At 40.1% G+C, this 23,546-nt stretch overlaps 2 protein-coding genes across 2 annotated transcripts in view; one reads left to right on the plus strand and one right to left on the minus strand.

Moving 5' to 3' along the window:
• Window positions 1–23,546, minus strand: part of LRRC8C (leucine rich repeat containing 8 VRAC subunit C) — an 80,085-nt gene that overhangs the window by 32,611 nt on the left and 23,928 nt on the right. Inside the window, exon 2 of the mRNA XM_060626315.3 lies at window positions 2,348–2,489. Within this exon, the coding sequence (XP_060482298.1) occupies window positions 2,348–2,485 (138 nt within the window). The 5' untranslated portion in view covers window positions 2,486–2,489. The remainder of the gene's footprint in view (window positions 1–2,347; window positions 2,490–23,546) is intronic.
• LOC144617231 (uncharacterized) overlaps window positions 753–23,546 on the plus strand; it is a 91,885-nt gene continuing 69,091 nt past the window's right edge. The window contains exon 1 of the transcript XR_013557520.2: window positions 753–941. The gene's annotated coding sequence lies outside the window, so the exon portion shown is untranslated. The remainder of the gene's footprint in view (window positions 942–23,546) is intronic.

The raw sequence follows: 23,546 nt of genomic DNA on the forward strand, positions 1-23,546 counted from the left end.
ATCTCACTCAGAGCAAGGCCCAAACCTTTACAGGGACCTACAAAGCCCTGTGTGATCTGCAACTATTGCCTCTCAGGCCTTATTCTTCTACTCTGTGCCTAGCTCACTCTGCTCTAGCCCACTGGCCTGGCTTTCTTCAGCATGCCAGGGACATCCCTGCTTCAGGCTTATAACATCACCAGGGGTCCTTCTAGGTGTATCTCAACATTCGGACTTTAAGATTATCCTAACACTCATCTGGTACCAGAATCACTTAGAAAGATCCAGGATTAAAATCACAGCTTGTCAGCAATGTGGCATCAGGCTTTCTACCTTTGGAGGAACCTTCTTAACTGTCTGTGTGGGATCCACACCCTGCCCAGGACCTCGTCTCTCCCCAGGCCCCTCCTCTCCAGATCATCTCAGGCACAAGGAAAAGAGATCCACTGGACATGGGGGTCTGCATTTACCCTGGCTTAAAAGGCTTATTATGCTCCAAAGAGACTAATCTCTGGTGTAACTCAATAGATACACTTTCTGTGTGTCAAGGGACATGCCCTATTATAGGTGTCACCACAATCACAGAAGTCCGGTGGTGTGGCTTCCTACCAGGCATTTATCATTCTTTCAGTCCAGATGCAGTTGACCAAACAGTAGTCATTTATATCACAAGCAACGTTGCCTAGTAACACAGCTAACATTCTACTTTTATCAGGTCTCCAGGGAAACAGAGCTAGAAAGCTGAAGAAGTCAAATGTCAAGTTCTCCTGGAGAAGGGCAAGGAGTCTGTGAACACTCTGTCCATGTGTCTTTTGCTTTTGCTGTTCCCTCTGCCGGGGAGGCTCCTCCCTGGACATCTGCACGGTCTGCTCCCACACTTCCTTCATCAGAAGTCACCTTCCCAGTGAAGGCTTCCTACGTGAGAATTGCAACTCCTAATATCACCTGCTGACACCGTCCACGTATGCTGTATTTTCTTTTTCATTGTCCTTATTACCTTCTAATATATATAATTTATGAGCTGGTTTTGCTTATTTTGTTTTCCCATAGAATTTAAAGTCTATATGGCTGGGGTATTTGTCTTTTTTCTCCTGCACTGATAATTCTTAGCACCTAGGACAGTGCCTGGAACACAGTAGGTTCTTCAACAACTACTTGTTTTATTTATAAATGAATGTATGTCTTTTCTGTCTTTCAAATTCTGAATTTTCACTGGTATCCTTTTTTGGGGGGTAGAGAGAGGCCAAATGTTTTCAGCCTACAAATACAAAGGGGCATGGTGTTAGAGATTAACACGCAGGCCAAACTGCCTGGGTCTCAGTAAAGGTTTTGCCACTCACCTTGGAGGTTTCCCTAATCTCTCAGTGCCTTTGTTGTCTCTCTGTAAGTGGGGATAATAATAGTACCGATATCTCACTGTTGCCATGAGGATGAAATGAGTTAAAATATGTGTCAAGTATTCAGAAGAGTACCTGTCACTTAGGAAGCATTATGTGTTAACCATTATTAAAATCAAATTTTAAAAGGCCTTTGTTTCCACTCTGCACCACTTCTAGATATTTCCCTTTCTTCCAAGTTTTTCTTCCTCTCAGCTGATCGACTGACGCCAGTCTTTAATTTCCATTCACTTTTCCAACCACTCGAACTATGATTTCGAACGACCCGGGTGCTACTTGTTTCTCCTTAGTCCGTGAGTGAGTTGTATGCCTGCCATCGTTGACCACACGTGTCTTGCCACTCCCTCCTGGGTTCCACCTCTCCATACGGCTGCCCCTTCTCAGTCTCCCTCAAAGGCACCCCTTTTTCCTTTGCTCACACTTTGGTATTCCTGACGTCATCTCTCTCTCCACATTCTCCCTGGTGACTCCATTCACAGGCATGGCTTCAACTCTCACGCTGATGACACCCAGTGAGTGCCAGCCCTACTGACAGTTTCCCAAAGGTGTCATGTTCTTCCTCACACCCATGACTTCAAGCTTTCTGTCTCCTTCCTGGCATCTTTTTCTACCCCTGGCTCCGTCTCCCTTAATACAGTTGGTTCTCCAAGTTTTAATACAACCATCACCTTTTCTCTCATTCCCAAGCCACGGGCCCCTCCTCTGCACTCTCTTAGTGCTTTATGGATGCCCCTATCATAGTAGAACACTTGATGGCCAGTTTATTTAGTTTTATACAAATATATATACATATATGAAAGTGCAGTGAATATGTTTTGGGCTCCCTTCCATGACTACAAACACCATACACAAGTAGAGCAGGACAACTAGTATTTACATGGCTGAAAATCATACCACCAGCTCTTTTTAAAGGTTTCAACAGCTTAGTGTCTTGCTCTGGCTCCCATTTTGATGTGAGTCTAGGCACCTACCTGCAGAGTACATCCGAACACACCGATCATCAGCATAGCTACGGAAAGGTAGTCGGTAAACACATCCCACCATGGTTTCAGCACACGGAAGGCAGGCTGCTGCTCAGAGAACTGCCGGAATTCTGTCACCGGAATCATGTTTCTGAGAAAGGAAAGGCTGTGAATTAATTTCTCTTCACGTACAACACACCACATTAACAGCATTTGACGTGCTGCTTCAACCCATGAGAAGCAGTGACCTGAATTAGTCCAGGAGTTGTCAAGGCACCTTGGTGTTTTATGAAGCCATTGAATAATGCCACTGGTAGAGGAAATAAGCCCCACACGGAAATGGCAAATACTTGACTATTATCCCATAAGTGGGTTGCCTTTGGCTCCGCATGACCAGAAAGACCATGGCCAGAGCAGACCATTATTTCCTGGACCCTCCCTTCCCCTAAACAAAACATGAAGATGCCGGAAAGAACAGAGCCCAGCCTTTGAAACGCTTCTGTTATTTATCTTCGCATCCTGGGTTGCTGCTTTAAACTATTTTAAATGTAATCTCAGCATTGGTTTGTGTTAATTATTTACTAGTCTCTATTTGTAAAGCATTTACTTGCCCCCTGGGAAGGTAGACTGCTTTGCCACCTGGCCCTGGTCTTGTAAGATGGAAGGACCTCATTGGCTGTGGTTGTGGTTGTGGTAGGGGGAGGGGATGGTTTGCAAAGGACTTCACTCTTTCTTGCTTCCCATTTTTTGTCCCCATGCTTTGTAAAACATTCCTTTCTTTTCTTTCTTTTTTTTTTTTTTTTTTTACTGTTTATTTATTTCTGAGAGAGAGAGAGCACGAGTAGGGAGTGACAAAGAGAGGGAGAGAGAGAATCCCAAGCAGGCTCTGCGATGTTAGCACAGAGCCCCATGTGGGGCTTGATCTCACGAACCCACAAGATCATGACCTGAGCCGAAATCAAGAGTCAGACGTTCAACCAACTGAGCCACCCAGGCATCCTGTGCCTGTGCTTTTGACTTGATTTCTTTTTCTCTATTTTCTGTATTCTGCATATTTCACCATGAACCTCACATTTATCCTGATTTTCTGCTCTGAGAAATGAGTTGTCCTTGGAAACGCCTATCTCTATCTCAACGACAGAAGATAAATGAGTAGGATGCAACTGAGGCTCCAGGAAAAAGGAGAAAGAGACACATCCTTCTTAGACTGTGTTGTCCTTTCTCATGGCTCAGTCCCACTGCCTTTCCTATGGTCCGGGACTTGAAGTTCATCAGCCTGCTATGTGAGAAGGAATGTTCTGTTCTTATGGCAATAAGGGCAGCCAGTGTGGGACAAAAAGAAAATTTCTCTCCCTTTTGCCACCTTTGGATCCAAGAATCTAGCTCTCTGCACCTGTCCTTATTACTCAGTCCTAATTACAGAGCAAGAGCAAGGGTGCGTTTTGCTGCTTATTCTCCCAAGCCTTGTTTATTTTGTGGATCTTCCCTTCCCTCATACTGAATTGAGGGCTGTACAATAAACAGCCCAAAGCCAAGCCAAGCCTCCTCTTTGAGTTCACAGGTGGTTATCTTTGGAAACAATTTTAATTATCCATTCTGTCTTGTTGCTTTAGCTGACTTCCTAAAGCGGCAATCTGTCTTCCTTCTAGGCTTATTCCTTAACACAGTGTTGAAAATTTCAACTGCCTGCTGCCACTCTCATCTGTGACCTGCCTACTTGACATCCGTGCAGCATTTGACACGATTTTCTCATTTTATCAAAACACGACTTCCCTAACTTCATTCTGTTACTACCACTAGGCTGCAAGCTTCTTGAAGGAAGAACCTATATGCTATGCACGTGTGTTCTCAAAACATATGTTGCAGGCAAGCCATACAAGCTAAATTAAGAACTTTGCAGATTCCTAGTGTCCTTGACATTTCAGACTAGTTCATATTTCCTAACACTTCATGACCGCTTTGCTTCCCAGTGAGTCATTACAACCTCACTGCCCCAAGTGCTTCCTACTCACGGTTGGGCCAGTGACAGTCACAGAGGCTCTAACTCATCTTAACTTCCAAGTTCTGCTTCCAAAGCAGGCTCTGCGATGTTAGCACAGAGCCCTATGTGGGGCTTGATCTCACAAACACACAAGATCATGACCTGAGCCAAAATCAAGTCAGACGCTCAACCGGCTGAGCCACATTGTCTCATTCCATTTTGCATTCCCATCACTGACCACAGCACCTGGCAAACAGGAGCTGGGCCTGAACAACTGCTGTTGAGTAAGTGAATGACTGAATTCAGATGCTTGTTCATGGAGCTCTGCTCACCCAAATGAGATTGGAGGTGACCCCAGCCAGCTGCAGTGACAGTGCTAACGAGGGCAGTATACCTGTGTGCTAGTCCACATTCTTTGACAGATTTGGTGGTTGTTTCCTTCATGGTGAGTTCCTGTACACCTTTGAAGGAACTGGGCTTATTCTTTGAAGTGAGGACCAATCTCAGGAATAAAATGCACCAATGTAAAGCAGTGGCTTTCAAATGTTTTGATCTCAGGTCACTTTCACCCTCTAAAATGTAGAAGGACCTCAAAGAGCATTTTTTTTAATTTATTTTTTATTTTTTTAATGCTTATTTATTTTTGAGACAGAGGGAGACAGAACATGAGTTGGGGAGGGGCATAGAGAGAGGGAGACACAGAATCTGAAACAGGCTCCGGGCTCTGAGCTATCAGCACAGAGCCCGACACGGGGCTCGAACCCACGAACCGTGAGATCATGACCTGACCCGAAGTCGGACGCTCAACCGACTGAGCCACCCAGGCGCCCCAGGGAGCATTTTTTTATGTGGATCACACACTTAATATTTACTGTATTAGAAATTTAAACCAAGAAAGTTTAAATATATATACTAAGTTAAAAATAAACCCATTACATGTTGATTATAACTAGTCTCCAAAACAGTAACAAAAAAAAAAAAAAAAAGAAAGAGAGATAGAGAGAGAGAGAGAAGCATGGCTTTCCACTTTTGTAAATCTCTTTAACATTTGGCTTAATGGAAGATAGCTAGATTATCGCATCTGCTTCTGCATTCTGTCTGTTGCAATGTTATTTTGATCGAAATTTATGAATCCAATAGATAGGCAGTTGGAAAATAGAGTATCTTAACAGCCTTTTCATATAATTGTGGATATTAACTTTTGATATCAAACTGACCTAGTTAGTTGCAATATGGAATCTGAAAACTATATCAACAAACTTTTCAAACTTCATGATATGTTGGTATTTGGTTATCTGGAAAATATTGGATTGCTGAGTTATGCAGATCTTCCAAATGTTGACAAATTATGTAAAAAAAAAATCACATTCATTAATATCATTACTGCTTTCATGAGAAAAGTTTTAAGGAATGGGATTTTTTCCAAAATTCTAATCACCACCTGAAAGTTTGAAGTTTGTGGTAGCAAATGGTATCAGATGTTTTCCTTAAAGCATTAGGCTCACTTCATTCATTTCAAGAAAATATCTTCCACAGGCTAAAGTCTGAGTAATCAGTTGTTTTATTCAAGTAAAAGTGACATAATACGATAAAGGAGCTAACTCAACTTTCAACTCAAATGAGGACTTTTCCTTGAGACAACTGCTGTACTGTGGAATGTACCAGAAATGCTTTATGTATTCTTCTCCTTCATCATACAGCACATTAATACAGTGTGTAGCTAAGGCTTATGAATTATTTAAATAATTTTAATGCATCAATGAGGAGACTAAATAAAACTGGCATTTAAGTTGTAAGTGTATGCTAATGAAGAATGTAATCACCACAGCACAGTCTGATACCTCTATCTTGGTTCGTGCTAAGGTGCATTACCCACCACTGCTTTGGCACCATAAGCGAAAAAGGCAAAGATAAAAAATAAAAAAATAAAAATAAATCTGAGCATGACAAAATAGTTTTGACCTTGTGGACTCCCGGTTTAGGCCACCAGGGTTCCATCAACCACACTTTGAGAAGCACTGAGGTAGAGGCTCACTGTTCTTTCATCGACAGCTCTTGTTGAGAAAGCAAAGCATAGGCACTCAGAAAAGGCCATGTTCTCTGAGTCCTTGGCTACATTGCCTTCACAGGCATTAGTCTTTTTAATGTGGAAAATAAAGACAAACTAAGGAATCTAAGAAACTTAAATAGTATGTACTGCCTCCCCATACTGGCACAACCTAACTAAGATGGGTTTTTAGAGAAGCTGCCGGCCAAGATGACACAGCCCTTTTGTTAGAGCTCTTAACACACTTCACCGCTTTTGGGTAAGTGTATGTATGTGTCCATGTTTATGGCCAGGCCATATATGCGTGTACACACATACTCCACATGAATGTACATACACAGATCTACCCTACACACACACAGACTTTATTATTTTAACATATCACAGGGCTCATCCTTGTAATTATTTTTGACGCAACAAAAGGGTGGGGATAAAGAAGTTGATTAAACAACTCCAAAAACTAAAGAGAGAGCAGATGGACCTTGTGCTTGCTGATTGAAAACAAAAATTTATTTTGTATTCTTCTTTCAAAAATTTCAGCAGCTCTGAAGACCTGCATTATCAGTGGCTACCCTGGATTTCTCTTTCATTACTATTGTAGCTTCCAATGGATTTGTTACCATTTCAAGAGTTACTGTTTCAAGCTCAGGGAGTCACCACTGAATCAACTGCTTGGGTTTAAATATAGTCTTTTCCCCTAGAGATCAATCAGCATAATTTTATTTCTATTTAACTTTTTTCTATTTTGGAATTTTGTCCAACTTTGATTTCCAACTTATTATGTAAGAGCTTAGTTTACCTAATTAAAAAATGCCTTTGGAAATATGGCATTGCATTTCAATCATGAGATTCTGGAGTCCTAATTAAAATTATATAAATTCTACATTATGTTATAGAGCTGCCTCTGTGCCCTTTTGCAGAAATCCACGTGCATTTCCTTTATTAGAAATATTTATTTCCGAAAGTCATTTTAATGGCTTTATAAAATTTACTTCTCAGAACATCATATGATATAATCCTCTGGTAAAGAATATTGGTAAAGTTAGTTGCAAACCCAGAGTTTCTTTCTTTCATTTATTTGGCTCTTCCTGAACAATCTGTCCTCCTCCCTCTCAGGAGAGTTTTATTATTTTCTCCAGAATTAATTACACAGAACAAATTCTGCTCTATTAACCCTTGGCTCTAAGAATATGAAACCTACTCTATTTGATTCAAACCTGATTGCTAACACTGCTCTCCAATGCCTATCAGTTGGATACAGCCAACATTTGCTTTGTTCCACAGTTTTTTGGCAGTTGGAAAATGGCATTACCTTTAGACAGACATCATTCAAGGGAACAAGAGCCAATTCCAAATTACAGTAATGTGGGAGTGAACCATTACAAAAATGAATTTAAAAGTTCAATAATTCCTGGGGCGCCTGGGTGGCTCAGTCGGTTGAGTGTCTGACTTCAGCTCAGGTCATGATCTCATAGTTCATGAGTTCAAGCCCTGCATCGGGCTCTGTGCTGACAGCTCAGAGCCTGGAGCCTGCTTCAGATTCTGTGTTTCCTCTCTCTTTCCCTTCCCCACTCATGCTCTGTCTCTGTCTCTCAAAAATGAATAAATGTTAAAAAAAAAGTTAAAAAAAATAAAAGTTCAATAACTTCTGAGCACATGCAATATGGATTCTACAGAGAAGAAATCCACATATATGCTTCATCTATGTTGCTAAACCTATCTAATGGCCAATGCTCAGGCCTCACCTATTTGCTCTACGAGCATATAAGCAGCATGGGCATAATCTGACCATCCTTTACTTGAGTTTCAAGACGCCATAGCTGTTAGGTTTTCCTCCTCCTTCCCTGGCTGTTCCTTCTTTAACCCTTTTGCTGTTTCTTCCTCTTCTCCTTGACCTCTGACTTTGGAGTGCTCAGGGCTTAGTCTTTGGACCTCTTCTTTTCCCAAAGTCATTCATCCTCTGGCGATCACATCTAGTCACAGTGCTTTAGTTTTTTTAAATTTTTTAAATGTTTACTTTATTTTTGAGAGAGAGAGACAGAACATGAGTGGGGAAGGGGCAGAGAGAGAGCAGGAGACACAGAATCCGAAGCAGGCTCCAGGCTCTGAGCTGTCAGCACAGAGCCCAATGTGGGGCTCGAACCCACGAACTGTGAGATCATGACCTGAGCCAAAGTTGGACACTTAACTGATGGAGCCACACAAGGTGCCCCTAGTCACACTGCTTTAAACAGCATCCAAACTAAACACAAATTCAAACCTGAATCCAGACTCATGGACCCAACTGTCTACTTGACATCTCCATCTGGATATTCACCAGACACATTAAATGCGGTATGTCCCAAACCAGCTCCAGGTCCCTTCCCTTATTCCTATTTCCCCCAACCCCACACAGCCCTATTTTTCTTGTAACTTTCCTATCTCTAGGAAATATGGCAACTCCATCTTTCCAGTTGCTTAGGCCAAAAACCTTGGAGTCATCCTTGATTCTTCTTTGTCTCTTATATCCTACATCCAATCTACCAAAACATATTGTGCTCCTTTATGGTCTGTCTCCTACCAGAATATGTTTCATGAGGGCAGGTACTTTCTTTTCAGTTCTACTCTATACATTGACGTATCTCAACTATTTAGAAAATAATGCTTGACATATAGTAGGCACTCAGTATTTGCTGAGTAAATAGTGGATACATGGTAATTTTAATGAAGAAAGGGAAGTACAATTGCCTTTAGCTTTAGAAATAATCACTGTAAAGGCAAAGGGTGTCTCTGGATAATGCTATGGGAGAAAGATCCCATGGTGCAAGGCCAGGACATCAGCTGGTGTCCTGAGGCTACTGTGGAAAAGGAGTGCAAGTGAGGAAGAGCACAGAAATACTTTGATTTATTTAGGGATTCTTCTCAGCTGTACCCAAAGGTTCCATAAATCAAAATAAAGTCCTCAAGATATGCTCAAAACAACAATCATCAAAATAAAACAAACTGCTTTTCTTCTAGCAGTGCAAAGATGGAAATAAAAAATGAGAAAATGCCAAATTTTCCAATTCCTAAAAATGATACCCTTCTCTCTTGGGAGAACGTGACTCTAGATTGTATTTTATTCTGTAGTTGTGGCACACATGACAAAATATCTCTAGAAAAGTCCACCAAACAAGATCATAATTACATGGTTCTATAGAAATATATCTAATTAAAAGGAAGTAAGAAATGAGTTATAAAATTTTAGAACCTGAATGGCACTTCAGAGGTCATCTCATCCATAACTCTCATTTTAAGAGTAAAAAACTTGAGTTGACAGATTAGGTGACTCATGCCCAAGGAACATGGCCAAGGGTGAGCCATGACTTCTAACCAAACCTTACCCCATACAGCTCCTAGTTAAAACTACATCATGATGACTCAAATGCAAAACAATTAAAATATACTAGGAAACAAACAGTTTAAGTAGAAGCTCTCTGTATTCAACTTCTCTTTTCATATCCCTATTTGATAGCAGGAAATTTCTAAAAACCTATTATTAATACATTTAAATGATTCTTGAACTCTACTGCCCTTACAGCCCCATAAAGCAAGAACTTTGCAGTCAGAAGGAATCGAAAGAGGCAAGTGAAACTTGGAACCCAGTGGATACTTCCGTATTATTAACTCCTTGCATATTTCCACAATGTCATACATTAAATTAATGGCCCAATCACATTATTTCAAAAATATTCAAATTGAGCTTGCCCTTTTTTCTAAGGGTGGTAGTGGTGGTGGGAAGCAAAAATTACTCCTACCTAGCAATTCTCATTCTTAAAGAGAAGATATCATATCTTCTCTTCCTCATTATACCTTTCACATATTAAAGAAAAATCCCTTTAATCATTGTACTTCAGGCCATACATCTCAAGGACTTTGCTTCACATGATAGTTTCCACAGTTACCTATACTGTAGCCAGAAGCTTTTGAATCCACTAAAAATTTAGTATATATGATGATCAACAGCGGATTTTTTTTCTCTCACAAGCACAGATTACCTTCATTTACTTATGCACTTGCTGTAGAATAATGAAAGTGTAAAATATGTCAGGTCCTATGCTAGGGGAATGCAAGTGAACAAAACAGAGGACAAGGTACCTGTCTTCACCCACATGGACTCTCATGGGAGAATGTGTATTAAAGAAATTCCTATAAAAGCATGAATTGTAATTGATCTGCTTTGTAAATGTGACTGATTAGTGTTCCCTGTGCCAGTGGTGCATTTAAAGAGGTTATTTCTGTTTCACTGAAGCTGGAGTGTATATCTTGTTTATCTCTGTGTCTTCTAGAAAACAACACAATGCCTTAGAGTGGACCTTCAATTCCTATTTGGTAAATCAAACCAGGTCCCCATATACCAGCATACTCAAAAATACACACACCCATTCAAGCATTTTGTAGTAAAGACCAAATTCTTTCTTCTATTATTATCCTGTTATAAAGTTTGACATTGCAATAAATGACTATTACCATTAACTATTCACATTATAAATAGTGATTATTCAAAGAACATGCACTATGAAGAGAGTGAGAAGAAGAAAAGAGTCAGGAATAATTTATAATTTCAAAGTTAAGGATCATTGAAATTTTAATGCACAATGTTCTGTCACTGGTGCTAAAGAGGATGTGTCGATCGATAATGATTTCTTAGGTTTAGCTTGTATCCAATGGCCAACTTTTGTGACTCCCTTATCAGAACATTGCTCTATTAAGAAACAAGAGACAGAAAACAGATCCAAACATAATAGTCTTGTTTATGATATAATGGTTTGGAATAGTGCCCTCCTAAATCTTAGTGAGATCTCAAAAGAAGGCTTTGCTTTCTTTGGGATTTTCTGTCCAAGAGCTTCAGCTTCATCTATATGACACTAATAATAATTTAAGGTTTATTATGTGCATTTCAAGTAAATTTGGATTCAGAAACATTTTCTAAAATGAGACTAACTTGTGATCTAACAGTCTCAAAAAGCGATCATAAAGGATATCAAGGCCTTACTCATCTCTGTCATTCAGAATTTACTAAAAGTCTCTCCAAGAAACATGGCTCCAGCTCCCTGCATCCCACTGGCATTCTTGGTCACCTCTGTTTCATGTCATTTCTCTCTCCCTTAAACCAGAAACAGTCTTGCAGGAGGCACACTGTACATGTCAGCCTCCACCCCTTCCCTCACAGGATTCTAAACCCTTGAGAAGACTGCGTGTTTCCCCTCCAACTCTTGATATAATTTATATGTGATTGAGAAAAGATTTCAGTTCATCTTATCAGTCCTGACATCCAAAAACTAAGTCTAGGATTCAACTGAGCAAATCCATAATGACTGTTTTGAACACTATCTTCTTCCTTCAATGGACAAAAAGAAATTTATTTCCAGTCCAGTTTTACTCCCTGAGCCAAGAAAGCACAAAATAGTTCTAAGCAGCAGAAGCACCATGAACATACGGTGCAGGTCAGAGAGTCCAGACAAAATGCATGTAGGATCAGTGGTAGGTCTACCTGGAAGGCAACTTTCTTTCTAACAAAAGGAAAGCAAGGAGAGGATGGTGAAGAAGACAGGATGGCTCCTGCCCTTCAGAACATTAAAGCTGAAGGTTCCTACTTAGTTTTCACTTTTTGGAGTTTAAAGTAGTCTGAAAAGGCAGAGGCCATCTTCCATTTCGTATTGTTAGCTCCAGGCCCCAAAATGCTCCATAGTTTTGAGTTAAATTCTTAGCAATCCTATGGGGGAAAGTTGCCTTGTCTGTTCCAATAGGCAGTTTGGCTGTTTTACAAATACTTTTCATAAACATAGATTGATACTTTTATTTTTTTTATTTTATTTTTTCAATATATGAAATTTATTGTCAAATTGGTTTCCATACAACACCCAGTGCTCATCCCAAAAGGTGCCCTCCTCAATACTCATCACCCACCCTCTCCTCCCTCCCACCCCCCATCAACCCTCAGTTTGTTCTCAGTTTTTAAGAGTCTCTTATGCTTTGGCTCTCTCCCACTCTAACCTTTTTTTTTTTTCTTCCCCTCCCCCATGGGTTTCTGTTAAGTTTCTCAGGATCCACATAAGAGTGAAAACATATGGTATCTGTCTTTCTCTGTATGGCTTATTTCACTTATTATATTTCATTATATTCACTTATATTCACTTATTATATTATTCACTTACTATATTTCATTCTTTCTCATTGCCACGTAGTATTCCATTGTGTATATAAACCACAATTTCTTTATCCATTTATCAGTTGATGGACATTTAGGCTCTTTCCATAATTTGGCTATTGTTGAAAGTGCTGCTATAAATATTGGGGTACAAGTGCCCCTATGCATCAGTACTCCTGTATCCCTTGGGTAAATTCCTAGCAGTGCTATTGCTGGGTCATAGGGTAGGTCTATTTTTAATTTTTTGAGGAACCTCCACACTGTTTTGCAGAGTGGCTGCACAAGTTTGCATTCCCACCAACAGTGCAAGAGGGTTCCCGTTTCCCCACATCCTCTCCAGCATCTATAGTCTCCTGATTTGTTCATATTGGCCACCCTGACTGGCGTGAGGTGATATCTGAGTGTGGTTTTGATTTGTATTTCTCTGATGAGGAGCGACGTTGAGCATCTTTTCACGTGCCTGTTGGCCATCCGGATGTCTTCTTTAGAGAGATTGATACTTTTAAAAACAGTCAGCAAAAGTGCAACAGGCAGCTGAAAAACTTATTATGAAAACTTTCCCACTAAGCTTGCTTGCTTTTTCTTCTTTTCTTTTTTTTCTTTTCTTTTCTTTCCTTCCTTCCTCCCTTCCTTCCTCTTTCTTTTCTTTTCTTTCTTTCCTTTCTCTCTCTTTCTTTCTTTCCTCCCTCCCTCCCTCCCTCCCTCCTTTCTTTCTTCTTTCTTTCTTCTTTCTTTCTTTCTTTCTTTCTTTCTTTCTTTCTTTCTTTCTTTCATGGTAAGATTTAAAAGTTCCAGCTATGTTAAATCTAACAACTAGGAAACAAAGTAACACTGCTCAGGAAACAAAAGATTGGGACTTAAAGTGAGAGACTGAAAGACTAATAGATTTGTAGTATGAATATTTTTATGGCCTTTTTTATTAAGCTCATCTTTGCAAGAATCTACCATTTAAAATCTCTCTTTATAAAAAATGTTTATTTATTTAGAGAGACAGCATAAGGGAGCAGCAGAAAGGGAGGGAGGGAAAGAGAGAGAATCCCAAGCAGACTCCATGCTAATGTGGGGCTCAAACTCATGAACCATGAGATCATGACCTGAGCTGAAATCAAGAGTTGGACACTTAACTGAATGAGCCACCAAGGCACCCCTAAAATTTCTCTTTTAAGAGAAGATTTTACAACAGTAAAAAAAACATTAACTGTTAATCCTCTTAGGGGCTTTTCAAAAAGGTTGTTTTGAAAAAGTCAGCTCTTGGTTTGTCTTTCCTGTTGGATGTGCTCAGTAAAATCCACGATGGAATGAAATCCAGGCCCTCCAGCCACCAGGAAGAAACAATTCTATATAAAGAAATTAACAACCACCATACTTTTGTCAGAATATTAAAATGGATGTGAATACACCTAAAATTTGAATATTAGGTTTTTGTTCATCCAACCAATAAATATTTAATGCAAGGCTTTTTGCCTATAGGAAAAATATTTGTTGGGTTTGGCTCTAAATTTAACATATTGATTTAATGGCCTATCTTTTCCAAGTTAGACATTACAGGACTTCCCTCTTTCAACTCTTATTTTCTCAAAGCAAAGCTAAATAAAATCTAACACGATGATATTCAATACTAGAGGCTCACATTTTAGAAACTGAAGGAGGGAATAAAAGTTTCTTTATATGAAGGCTCTAGGAGAACATGGTCAAAGGCTACTTGCCTCTCGGACCTAGAATGTGCCAAAAATTTAAATGAAAGAAATGCTTGGAAAATATGAATCAACTTGTTAAAGTACATCTGTTTCTGAAGATAATAGTCTTTAGTTAAAAAATGAAAACAAAAAACTACCCCCCCCAACACACTACCAGAAAGAAATAGTGAAATGAGGTGGTATACAATGCATGATTACAAAGGTCAAGTGATCTGTGTGGCTCTCGAAAAGTCACTATGAAGGAGATTCAAGCAATAGCAGGGCCTTGTGGTGTTAATCCTAAAGCTGGAATGTTCTTCCAACCCCCCTTGCTTTGCAGATTCCTATGCATCCTGCAGACCTCGGCTCTAGCACCATGAGCCAACCCTGATCTCCCTGACTGGGTCAAATCCAGCCCGCAGGCTCTTGGAGCACCCTGGACTTCTGTCATAGACTCCATTTTCCACTCATTTGCATGGTTCTTGGATTAATGTTGGTCTCTATTGTTTTCCCATCACCTAACAGTCTTCGGCATGTCATAGGTGCTCAGTATAGAGTCATCAAATAAATGAATAATTAAAAAGAAAGTTATAATACCAGTCTAAGTGTGAGACCTAGACTTATTCATTTGAATACTTTGTCAGCGAAAAGAAAATGGTGGTGTGGGGGCAGGGGGGTGGGAGGAATAGAACCCATTAGCCAACTTGGAATAAGACCCAAAGCAGTGCCCTCTTTGTAGACAAACTATAGTATTTTGAAAATCGTTTGCTTGCAGTTGCTAATTTTAGAAAGAAAGATGGCTTGGGGCCAAGGAAGTCTTCCTGAGAAAACTATCTCAAAGACATTGAGAGCCCTGCCAAATGCGTTTTCAAAAATGGCAGAAAGACCTAGAAAACAAGACCCTGAAGCCCCACAATCTGTCAACTTGCAGGGTGCCATTTAGTTACCTAAAGTTGCTTGGCAGTTTTATCAGCAGGATGAAAAGGTGGACTAGGGATGCTTGGAAGGAATAAAATTAGTTCAGTGGTTGTTGAATTGGGAGGTTTTATGTAGTGATCACCAACATTAAAAAAATGAGAAGCTGTGTAGAAAGGTCACAGAAATTTACCTAAAACCTTAGATTTAGTTGGAAAGAGCAAGGAAGAAACAAGAAAAAACTTACATTTAAAAGTCAAACATTTCAAAGCTGACAGACCGTCAGAAGTTCTGAAGTAGGGGCGCCTGGGTGGGTCAGTTGGTTGAGTGTCCAACTTTGGCTCAGGTTGTGGTCTCACAGTCCATGAGTTTGAGCTCTGCGTTGGGCTGTGTGCTGACAGCTCAGAGCCTGGAGCCTGCTTCAGGTTCTGTGTTTCCCTCTCTCTCTCTGCCCCTACCCTGCTCGCTTGCTGTCTCTCTCACAAAACAAAAAACAAAAAACAAAAAAACAAAAAAACAAAAAACAAAAGTTCTGAAGTAAAGTGGGACTTAGAAATGGGTGGATGATCTTTTAGGTGGCTCAGGTCCAGGGGAAAATCAAGGTTTATGGAACAACAACTGTGGGGATTTGTTTGTTTTCGTTCCTTCTGTAATGTTTGATCCTATTTTCAGATGACCCCTGTTAAAAACTTAACAGACTAATGTTTTAGGAACCTAATAAATGGCTACATAGACATAAATTTAAATTGTTTGGGCAAAAACAAAATAAATATCCATTTCAACAAAGAAACAGAAATTGGTAGAAAGATAGGTTGGTTCATTTCTATGCCAGTCCTTAGATACAAACAGAGTCTGTGTTGGGATACTTGTAGTCAAAGAGGTAGAATTTGGGGAAGTGAGGTGGAAAAAGCCATACCATTGTGATTCGCCCTTGGTCTTTCCCCTCTAGAAACTGAGAGAGGGATGAATTATCATTGGAGATACCTACTTCAGAAGCACAGTTTCTCAAGGCTGGATGTAGTGTCTTTGAAAGCTTTAAATCCCTAGCACTTATCACAGTGCCTGGCAGCTTTATTCATTCTTTCTGCAAGTCCTAGAGTAGCTTTAAACTGCGAAGTACTGGGGCGCCTGGGTGGCTCGGTCAGTTAAGCATCCAACTTCGGCTCAGGTCATGATCTCATGGCTTGAGCCTCACGTCGGGCTCTGTGCTGACAGCTCACAGCCTAGAGTCTGCTTTGGATTCTGTGTTTCCTTCTCTCTGCTTCTCCCCAGCTCATGCTCTCTCTCTCCCTCTCAAAAATAAGTAAACTGCAAGGTATTGAGCTCACTGATGTGGACATACCAGTGAGTAAGCCAGATACAACCCCTGTCCTTATGAATCTTACATTATGGTGGAGAGACAGACAGAAGTAATGACATACAACCGCTTCATCGCAGTTGTGATAGTCTGATGAAGTGGACGTTTAGGACACTGATATTTACTGAGGTACCTGAGCTACTGGGGGCTTGGGAAGTGGTGCCTGCACAGAAAGATGAAGTGCAGGTAGGGACAGTCATCTAGGTAAAGTTGGAGGCCAGGGCCAGAACATTTCAGGCACAACATAAGGTCTATAATATGACGGCTCTCTGTTCCCACTTTAAGGTGTATCATTTTGCCTTCCATCACTCATCAGAAATGATTTGTTTCTGTTTATTTTGAACCAGGTTAGAGCTGATATTTTCCGTGTCTGAAGACACAGGGTAAGGGTAGCCTGAGCTGGTCCAGATTCTGAGGCCAAGTGGGCAACTGAAATGCCAAAAGGCACCAAGACTCACCAAGTCTTTTTCTAAAGTGTACATAAAAATTCACCCAAAGCAACCTTTTTGTAGAGGAAGGTAGACCTTCTCAGCTTCACCTTGTACCTTGCTGCTGAACTGCCTTCTAAACACATGAACCAACCCACCACTGGATCTCTTGAATCATCCCCCACACAATGCCTTCACTCTCTTGTTAACTGTCTAACGATGCCCCAAAGTTCTGGCTGGGTAGGCTATGTTCGGTATTGAATTCACCAAATTCTCACCACAAATAGCAAACATTCTTCTAGAATCTCAGTAGGCCAGTCATGACCAGTGAGGGGGCTGCTGAGTAACTTCCTGGAACTGAGCACAGGTGGCAAGCATGAAAGCCTAGGGCTGCTCTTGTCTCCTGCACCTGTCCAAACATGTGCCAGCCTGCAGTGTAGTCACCTCACTCAAAATCCATCTAAGCTAAGCGTGCACTCTACCACTGGGCTACACCCCCTCCCTTCAAAATCCATCTAGAATTCCCCCTCAGGAGCTGACTTCCAAGTTACACACAAGAAATTCAGTCTTTGGTCAGAGGATAGTCTCCTATGGTCTACTTATTTCCTCCTTTTCTTCTTTCCCTTGAATATATCCTCCTCCTTTCCTTTTCTTTCTTCCCCCTCCCCTTGATCTCTCTTCCTTCCCTCCCTCTTTCAACATTTGCTATCCAACTATTATGTGTCAAGAACTAGGGATAAAATACAAAAAGAAGCTATAGTCAAATGTGTGGGCAACAGATCTGTTAAACAAGGAGATTCAAAATACGGTATCTTTCCTCTTTGCTCCTCAGCTTTTTGTATGATTTCAAACCCAAATGGCTTGTGAGCCAGACCAGCACTGGGAATGATACATGCCAACTAGCCATTTAACTCGGGCATGTACTTTGCCAAGAGGCTTTCCAGACGACAGATATAAAACCAAACAGGAGATTGCCCTGGGATGAGGTAAAAATGAAAACAGAAATAAACAGGTGCCTTAACTTTCACAATCTGAAGTTAGAAACAGAATAGATTGGGACAGATTTTTTTGATGAATCCCTTGCTATACCAACTCTTACAACTTGCTACTCAAAACCTAAGACCCAAATAAATTTGGATAAGAGATACTATTTGTTCAATATTTTCATCCACCATGTCTTTTTAAAATTGAGATATAATTGACATATAACATCGTATTAGTTTTAGGTGTATAACATGATTTGATATATGTGTCTATATTGTGAAATGATTGTCCAAGGAAGTTTAGTTAATATCCACTAACCACATGGAGTTACACTTTTTTTCTTGTGGTGAGGACTTTTAAGATCTATTCTTTTAGCAAGTTTAAAATATACAATACAGTATTGTTAACAGTATTGTTATAGTTCCCATGCTGTACATTACATCTCCAGGACTTAATTATTTTATAACTGGAAGTTTGACTCCCTTCACACATTTTGCCCACCCCTGCCTCTGATAACCACCCATCTCTTCTCTGTATCTACAAGTTTTGTTTTGTTTTAGATTCCACATGTAAGTGAGATCACACAGTATTTGTGTTGCTCTGTCTCACTTAGTTCACTAGCATAATGCCCCAAGGTCCATGCACGTTGTTGCAAATAGCAGGATTTCCTTCTTTTTATGGAAAAATAATATTCCATTGTATGCATATATGCACCACATTTGCTTTATCCACTGATCCAGCCACAGACATTTAGGTTGTTTCAACGTTTTGGCTATTGTAACAATGCTGCAATGTACATGGGGGTGTAGGTATCTTTTGGAGTTAGTATTTTTGTTTCCTTCAGATAAATACCCAGAAGTGGAATTGCTGGATCATATGGTAGTTCTATTTTTAATTTTTTCACGAACCTCACAGTTTTCCACAGTGCCTATATCAATTTACGTTCCTACCAATAGTGCACAAAGGTTCCCCTTTCTCTATATTCTCTCCACCACTTGTTATTTCTTGTTTTAATAATAACTGTTATAACAAGTGTTTTGATAATAATTATTATAACAAGTGATAGATAACAAGAGGTGATATCTCACTGTGGTTTTGGTTTGCATTTCTCTGATGATTAGTGATGCTGAGCATCTTTTCATGTACTTGTTGGCCATTTGTACCTTTTTTTTGGAAAAAAGAACTATTCAGACCATCTGCCCATTTTTAATAGAACTGCTTTATTTTCCTATTGAATTATATGAGTTCTTTACATATTTTGGATATTAACCCCTTATCAGATATATGATTTACAAATATTTTCTTCTATTCCATAGGTTGTCTTTTAATTTTGTTGATGGTTTCCTTTCTTATATAGAAGTTTTTAGTATGAGGTAGTCTCCACTTGTTTATGCTTTTGGTGTCAAATTCAAAAAACCCTTGCCAAGACTGCTGTCAAGGAGCTTATCTCCCTTCTTCTAGGAGTGTATGGTTTCAGGTCTTACATTCAAGCCTTTAACTCATTTTGAGTTTATTTTTGTGTGTGGTATAAGATGGTGGTCCAGTTTCATTCTTTTGTATGTCACTGTCCAGTTTTCCCAACACTATTTATTGAAGAAACTGTCTTTTCCCATTGTACATTCATCCATTATTGCTTAAACTGGCTTTTTTTTTGTCCTCTGGTGAGAAGGTCCATAGCTCCTTTCTAATCCTCAGTGGGATTTGTAATTCCCCCAAATACTTAACTACTATACCAACAGGACCTCATCTATCATGGCTACAAAAAAGCAGAAAACATCTGTGTAAAGAAAGTAGCTGCGGGAATTAAACTAGAAAAAAAGTAAGAACATGAATGAGTCAGCATGAGGGTATAACAGCTTTAAAGGCATCAACTTCAAAGAGAAAATGAAATTATTTGGGTTGCCCTAGTAACACCAAGATAAAACGTGGAAGTGAAAATGCAAGATTTAACATTAAGAAAACCTCCTTCAGCACTGAGGTCTCTCACTCATGGAATGAGCTTTACCATGGCAACAGGCAAAAAACATGTAAACAGATTAAAGAAAGAGAATATCCAAGGGAGTAGAACCATAGTAATCAGGACTAAGCTAATCTAATAAACATTCTGTACCTTTCTTTTCTTTAACTCCCAGAATTAACTCTCAAAGGGTCTACAGGGATCAAATGAGACTTTCTTCAGTGACCTGTGATCTTAAATGACTTTAGAAGTTCAGCTATATGTATGATCTCCAACCCACTTACTTTTCTGCAAACGATATGGAACCTCCACACATTCTGGAGCTCTGGTTTTATTATAGGAAAAGACAAACATAAAATAGGTTACATTCTGCATGCCCAACCTCTACTTTTTTGGAGGTGATCCATCCCTGGTGATTAAGCCAAGAACAGATAGTCATATTAATGTAGTACTAGAGTTTTAAAGTATTCCTTTAGAATTACAGTGATTAGGGGCACAGCACTCAAGTCCAAGTGCCTGAGTGTGAATCTTGGTTCGGCCACTTGGGATCAGGATAACAACGGTCAGGGTGCTTAATCTTTGTTTTTTCTTTAAAAAAATAATTTTTTTTTTTAACCTTTATTCATTTTTGAGAGACAGAGTGTGAGTGAGGGAGGGGGCAGAGAGCGGGAGACACAGAATCCAAAGCAGGCTCCAGGCTCCGAGCTGTCAGCACAGAGCCTGATGCGGGGCTTGAACTCACGGATCAAGAGATCCTGACCTGAGCTGAAGTTGAACACTTAACTGACTGAGCCACCCATGTGCCCGTTTCTTCTTTAAAATGGAGAATAGGATAGTATCTTCCTTCATAGGATGGCGGGGAGGAGTGTGTAAGAGGTAATTGTAGCAAACAGTAACTGCAGAGCTATAGCACTGCTACTAATTCGAGCAATAAAGCGAACAACCAAATTGGTAAGTGCGATCGGGAGTTTTACTACTCAAAATAAGAACTCCTTGGTGTTTGGCACCTTGGTTCTAACTCGAGGTATCACACTAAAAAATAATTCTTTATAAAAACAGAAGAAACAGAACTTTGAATCATTTCAAGTAAAAGTAAAGTACTTTCAAAGTAAAAGTACAATAACATTGAACACTTAATATTATTGTGTCTATTAACCACCAGGCATTAAATGTGTTATCTGTGGACCTTCCACATTATACCCATGAGGTAGTATTATCTTTGCTCTACAGATGAGGAAGTGTGCAAAGAGAGATCAAATAATTTCTCAAAAGTTACACAGGCTGTGAATGGCATAGCAAAACTTCCCATTCAGGTCAAATTCCAGTGCCCAAGCTCATTCCACTTCATGAGAGAAATTATTTCAGTCTCTAACAACTTCCTTTATGGGAAATTCGTCTTGTCATCCACTGGCAACAACACCTATTTGAGGCATTAGGTATCTGAGGACTGAATTCAGGACAATCATATTTGTGATGTGCACACTCTGGCCTAAAATCTGGCACTGAGAGAGAAATCCACTCTGAAGTCAGATCTCCTTAGACGTTAGAAAGGACTCAGCTTCTCTCCAAAAAGGTGTAACTGGTAAGAGACTTACCAGTCTATCATAAACAGCTAGGAAAGACATAATTTTACCAGAGCCACAGAAAGCTTTTAATGTTTTACTTTTGACTATACCTACTTTTCATTTGACACTAACCCCTTGGTTTGAAAATGCAGTCCTCAACTTTATACTGTTCCAAACTCTTTCAGGGGGAATCTCCATGTTATTTCCAGGAACTCAGAGCAGCAAAATAGCAAGAACCTTCTGTACTGAAAACTTGAATACTGGGAAATGTATACCAAATGAAAATAGAAGGACAGCGGCTACTTACTTCCTTTTCATTGTTCTTTTTCAAATTAATTTGGTCAACACACTTAACTACTCTTAGATATTAACCATCACTTGCCCCTATAAAATTATCAGGATTTCCCTTCCCTGATGTTCCAGCAAAGTGTATTTGCTCTACTGCAGTAAGCCCACAAAGAGAATTGGCTTTTCTTTTTTCTTTTCAAAAAATTTTTTTTAACGTTTAGTCATTTTTGAGAGACAGAGAGAGACAAAGCATAAGGGGGGGAGAAGCAGAGAGACAGACACACAGGATCTGAAGCAGATTCCAGGCTCTGGGCTGTCAGCTCAGAGCCCGACCACAGGGCTCAAATCCACAAACTATGAGATCAACTACGAGCTGAAGTCAGATGCTTAACCGACTGAGCCACTCAGGTGCCCCTCTTTTTTTTTTTTTTAATTTTTTTAAGTTTATTTATTTATTTTGAGAGAGAGAGGCACTGAGAGAGAGGGAGAGAGAGAATCCCAAGCAGGCCCTGCACTGTCAGCATGCAGCCTGATGCAGAGCGTGAACTCATGAACTGTGAGGTCATGACCTGAGCCAAAAATCGAGAGTCGGATGCTTAACGGACTAACTCACCCAGGTGCCCTGAGAATTGGTTTTTCTAAAACAAAATGGTTCCAATATTCACTGTCTTTTAAAAATTATGACTCTGGATTTCTGGCTTCCCCATTCAGGTCCACAAAGTTTCCAGAGGCAGGGGACAGAAACTACCTCAGGTGAACTTCACGTGAACATTGTCGTGGGTACCTAAAGTCCAGCTAATGTTCGATGTTGAGACACATGCATACATAGTGGACCACTCTGAAGTTCCAGCTCTCCTAGGGTCTCATCTGGCTTATGATGTGCTTTCATATCAACCTGCCCTCCAGGGCTCACATTCCCTTAGCTTCAATTTTCTCCATAAACACCAAACACTGTCCTGTGGACACTGCTATTACTGCTCTGCTTTCTACGTTACCCCAATTCCTTTGTCCCAACTTTCCAAGTCTCCTCGTTTTCTAGTTTTCTCCAGTATAAGTAATCCTGATCAATCTGATTGGTCGGATATGGGGTTTCAGTGAGAGGGAGATGACACCAAGGTTTTTGACTTGAGAAAGAATGGAACTGCCATTTGCTAGGGGAGAGGGAAGCCACAGCAAGAGCGGGTCTGGGGAGGGGGCGATGAGCTTGGTTAGAGATGTGTTAAATCTGAGCCCACTATCGGACATCCAATGGGGCTCCATTAACAGCTGGATACATGAGGCTCAAGTTAGGAAGATCTGGGCTGGTGATACAAATGTGGTAGTTATCACATGACAGGAAGTGGGTAAAGCCACAGGGCAGGATGAAGTCACTTAGGAAGTGCATGGAGAGAAGAAAACTACCTAAAGACTTCCGGTAGCAAGGAGCATTTTCCCACCAGATGTGGGACTGAGTCACTCACTTCCTTAGGTTTCTGTGCAAATGTCCTATTATCAGATGCCTTCTCTGGTCACCCTATTTAAAATACTAATCCTAACTGGCTACTGCCAGTAGCACAGCAGCCCAGCACTCCCGTTTTCATTCTAAGTTACTTTTCTCAACAGCATTATCTTTGTCAGATGCACTACACTGTATTCACTTGTTTCCTTGTGTTATTGTCTGTCTCCCCATTTACAAGCTCAGTTCCATAATAAACAGGAGCTTTGTCTTGTTCATTCCTGTCTCCCAGTGTGCAAAACAGTGCCTGGAACATAAAAAGTACTCAATAAATAAAGACGAGTGTATGCTTATTCTGAAATTCTTCCAGTTGTTAAAAATGGGTAACAGAAATAGTTCCGTGAAT

This window comes from Panthera onca, chromosome C1 (genome assembly GCF_046562875.1).
Source record: "Panthera onca isolate mPanOnc1 chromosome C1, mPanOnc1 haplotype 2, whole genome shotgun sequence".
Lineage (NCBI taxonomy): Eukaryota > Metazoa > Chordata > Mammalia > Carnivora > Felidae > Panthera > Panthera onca.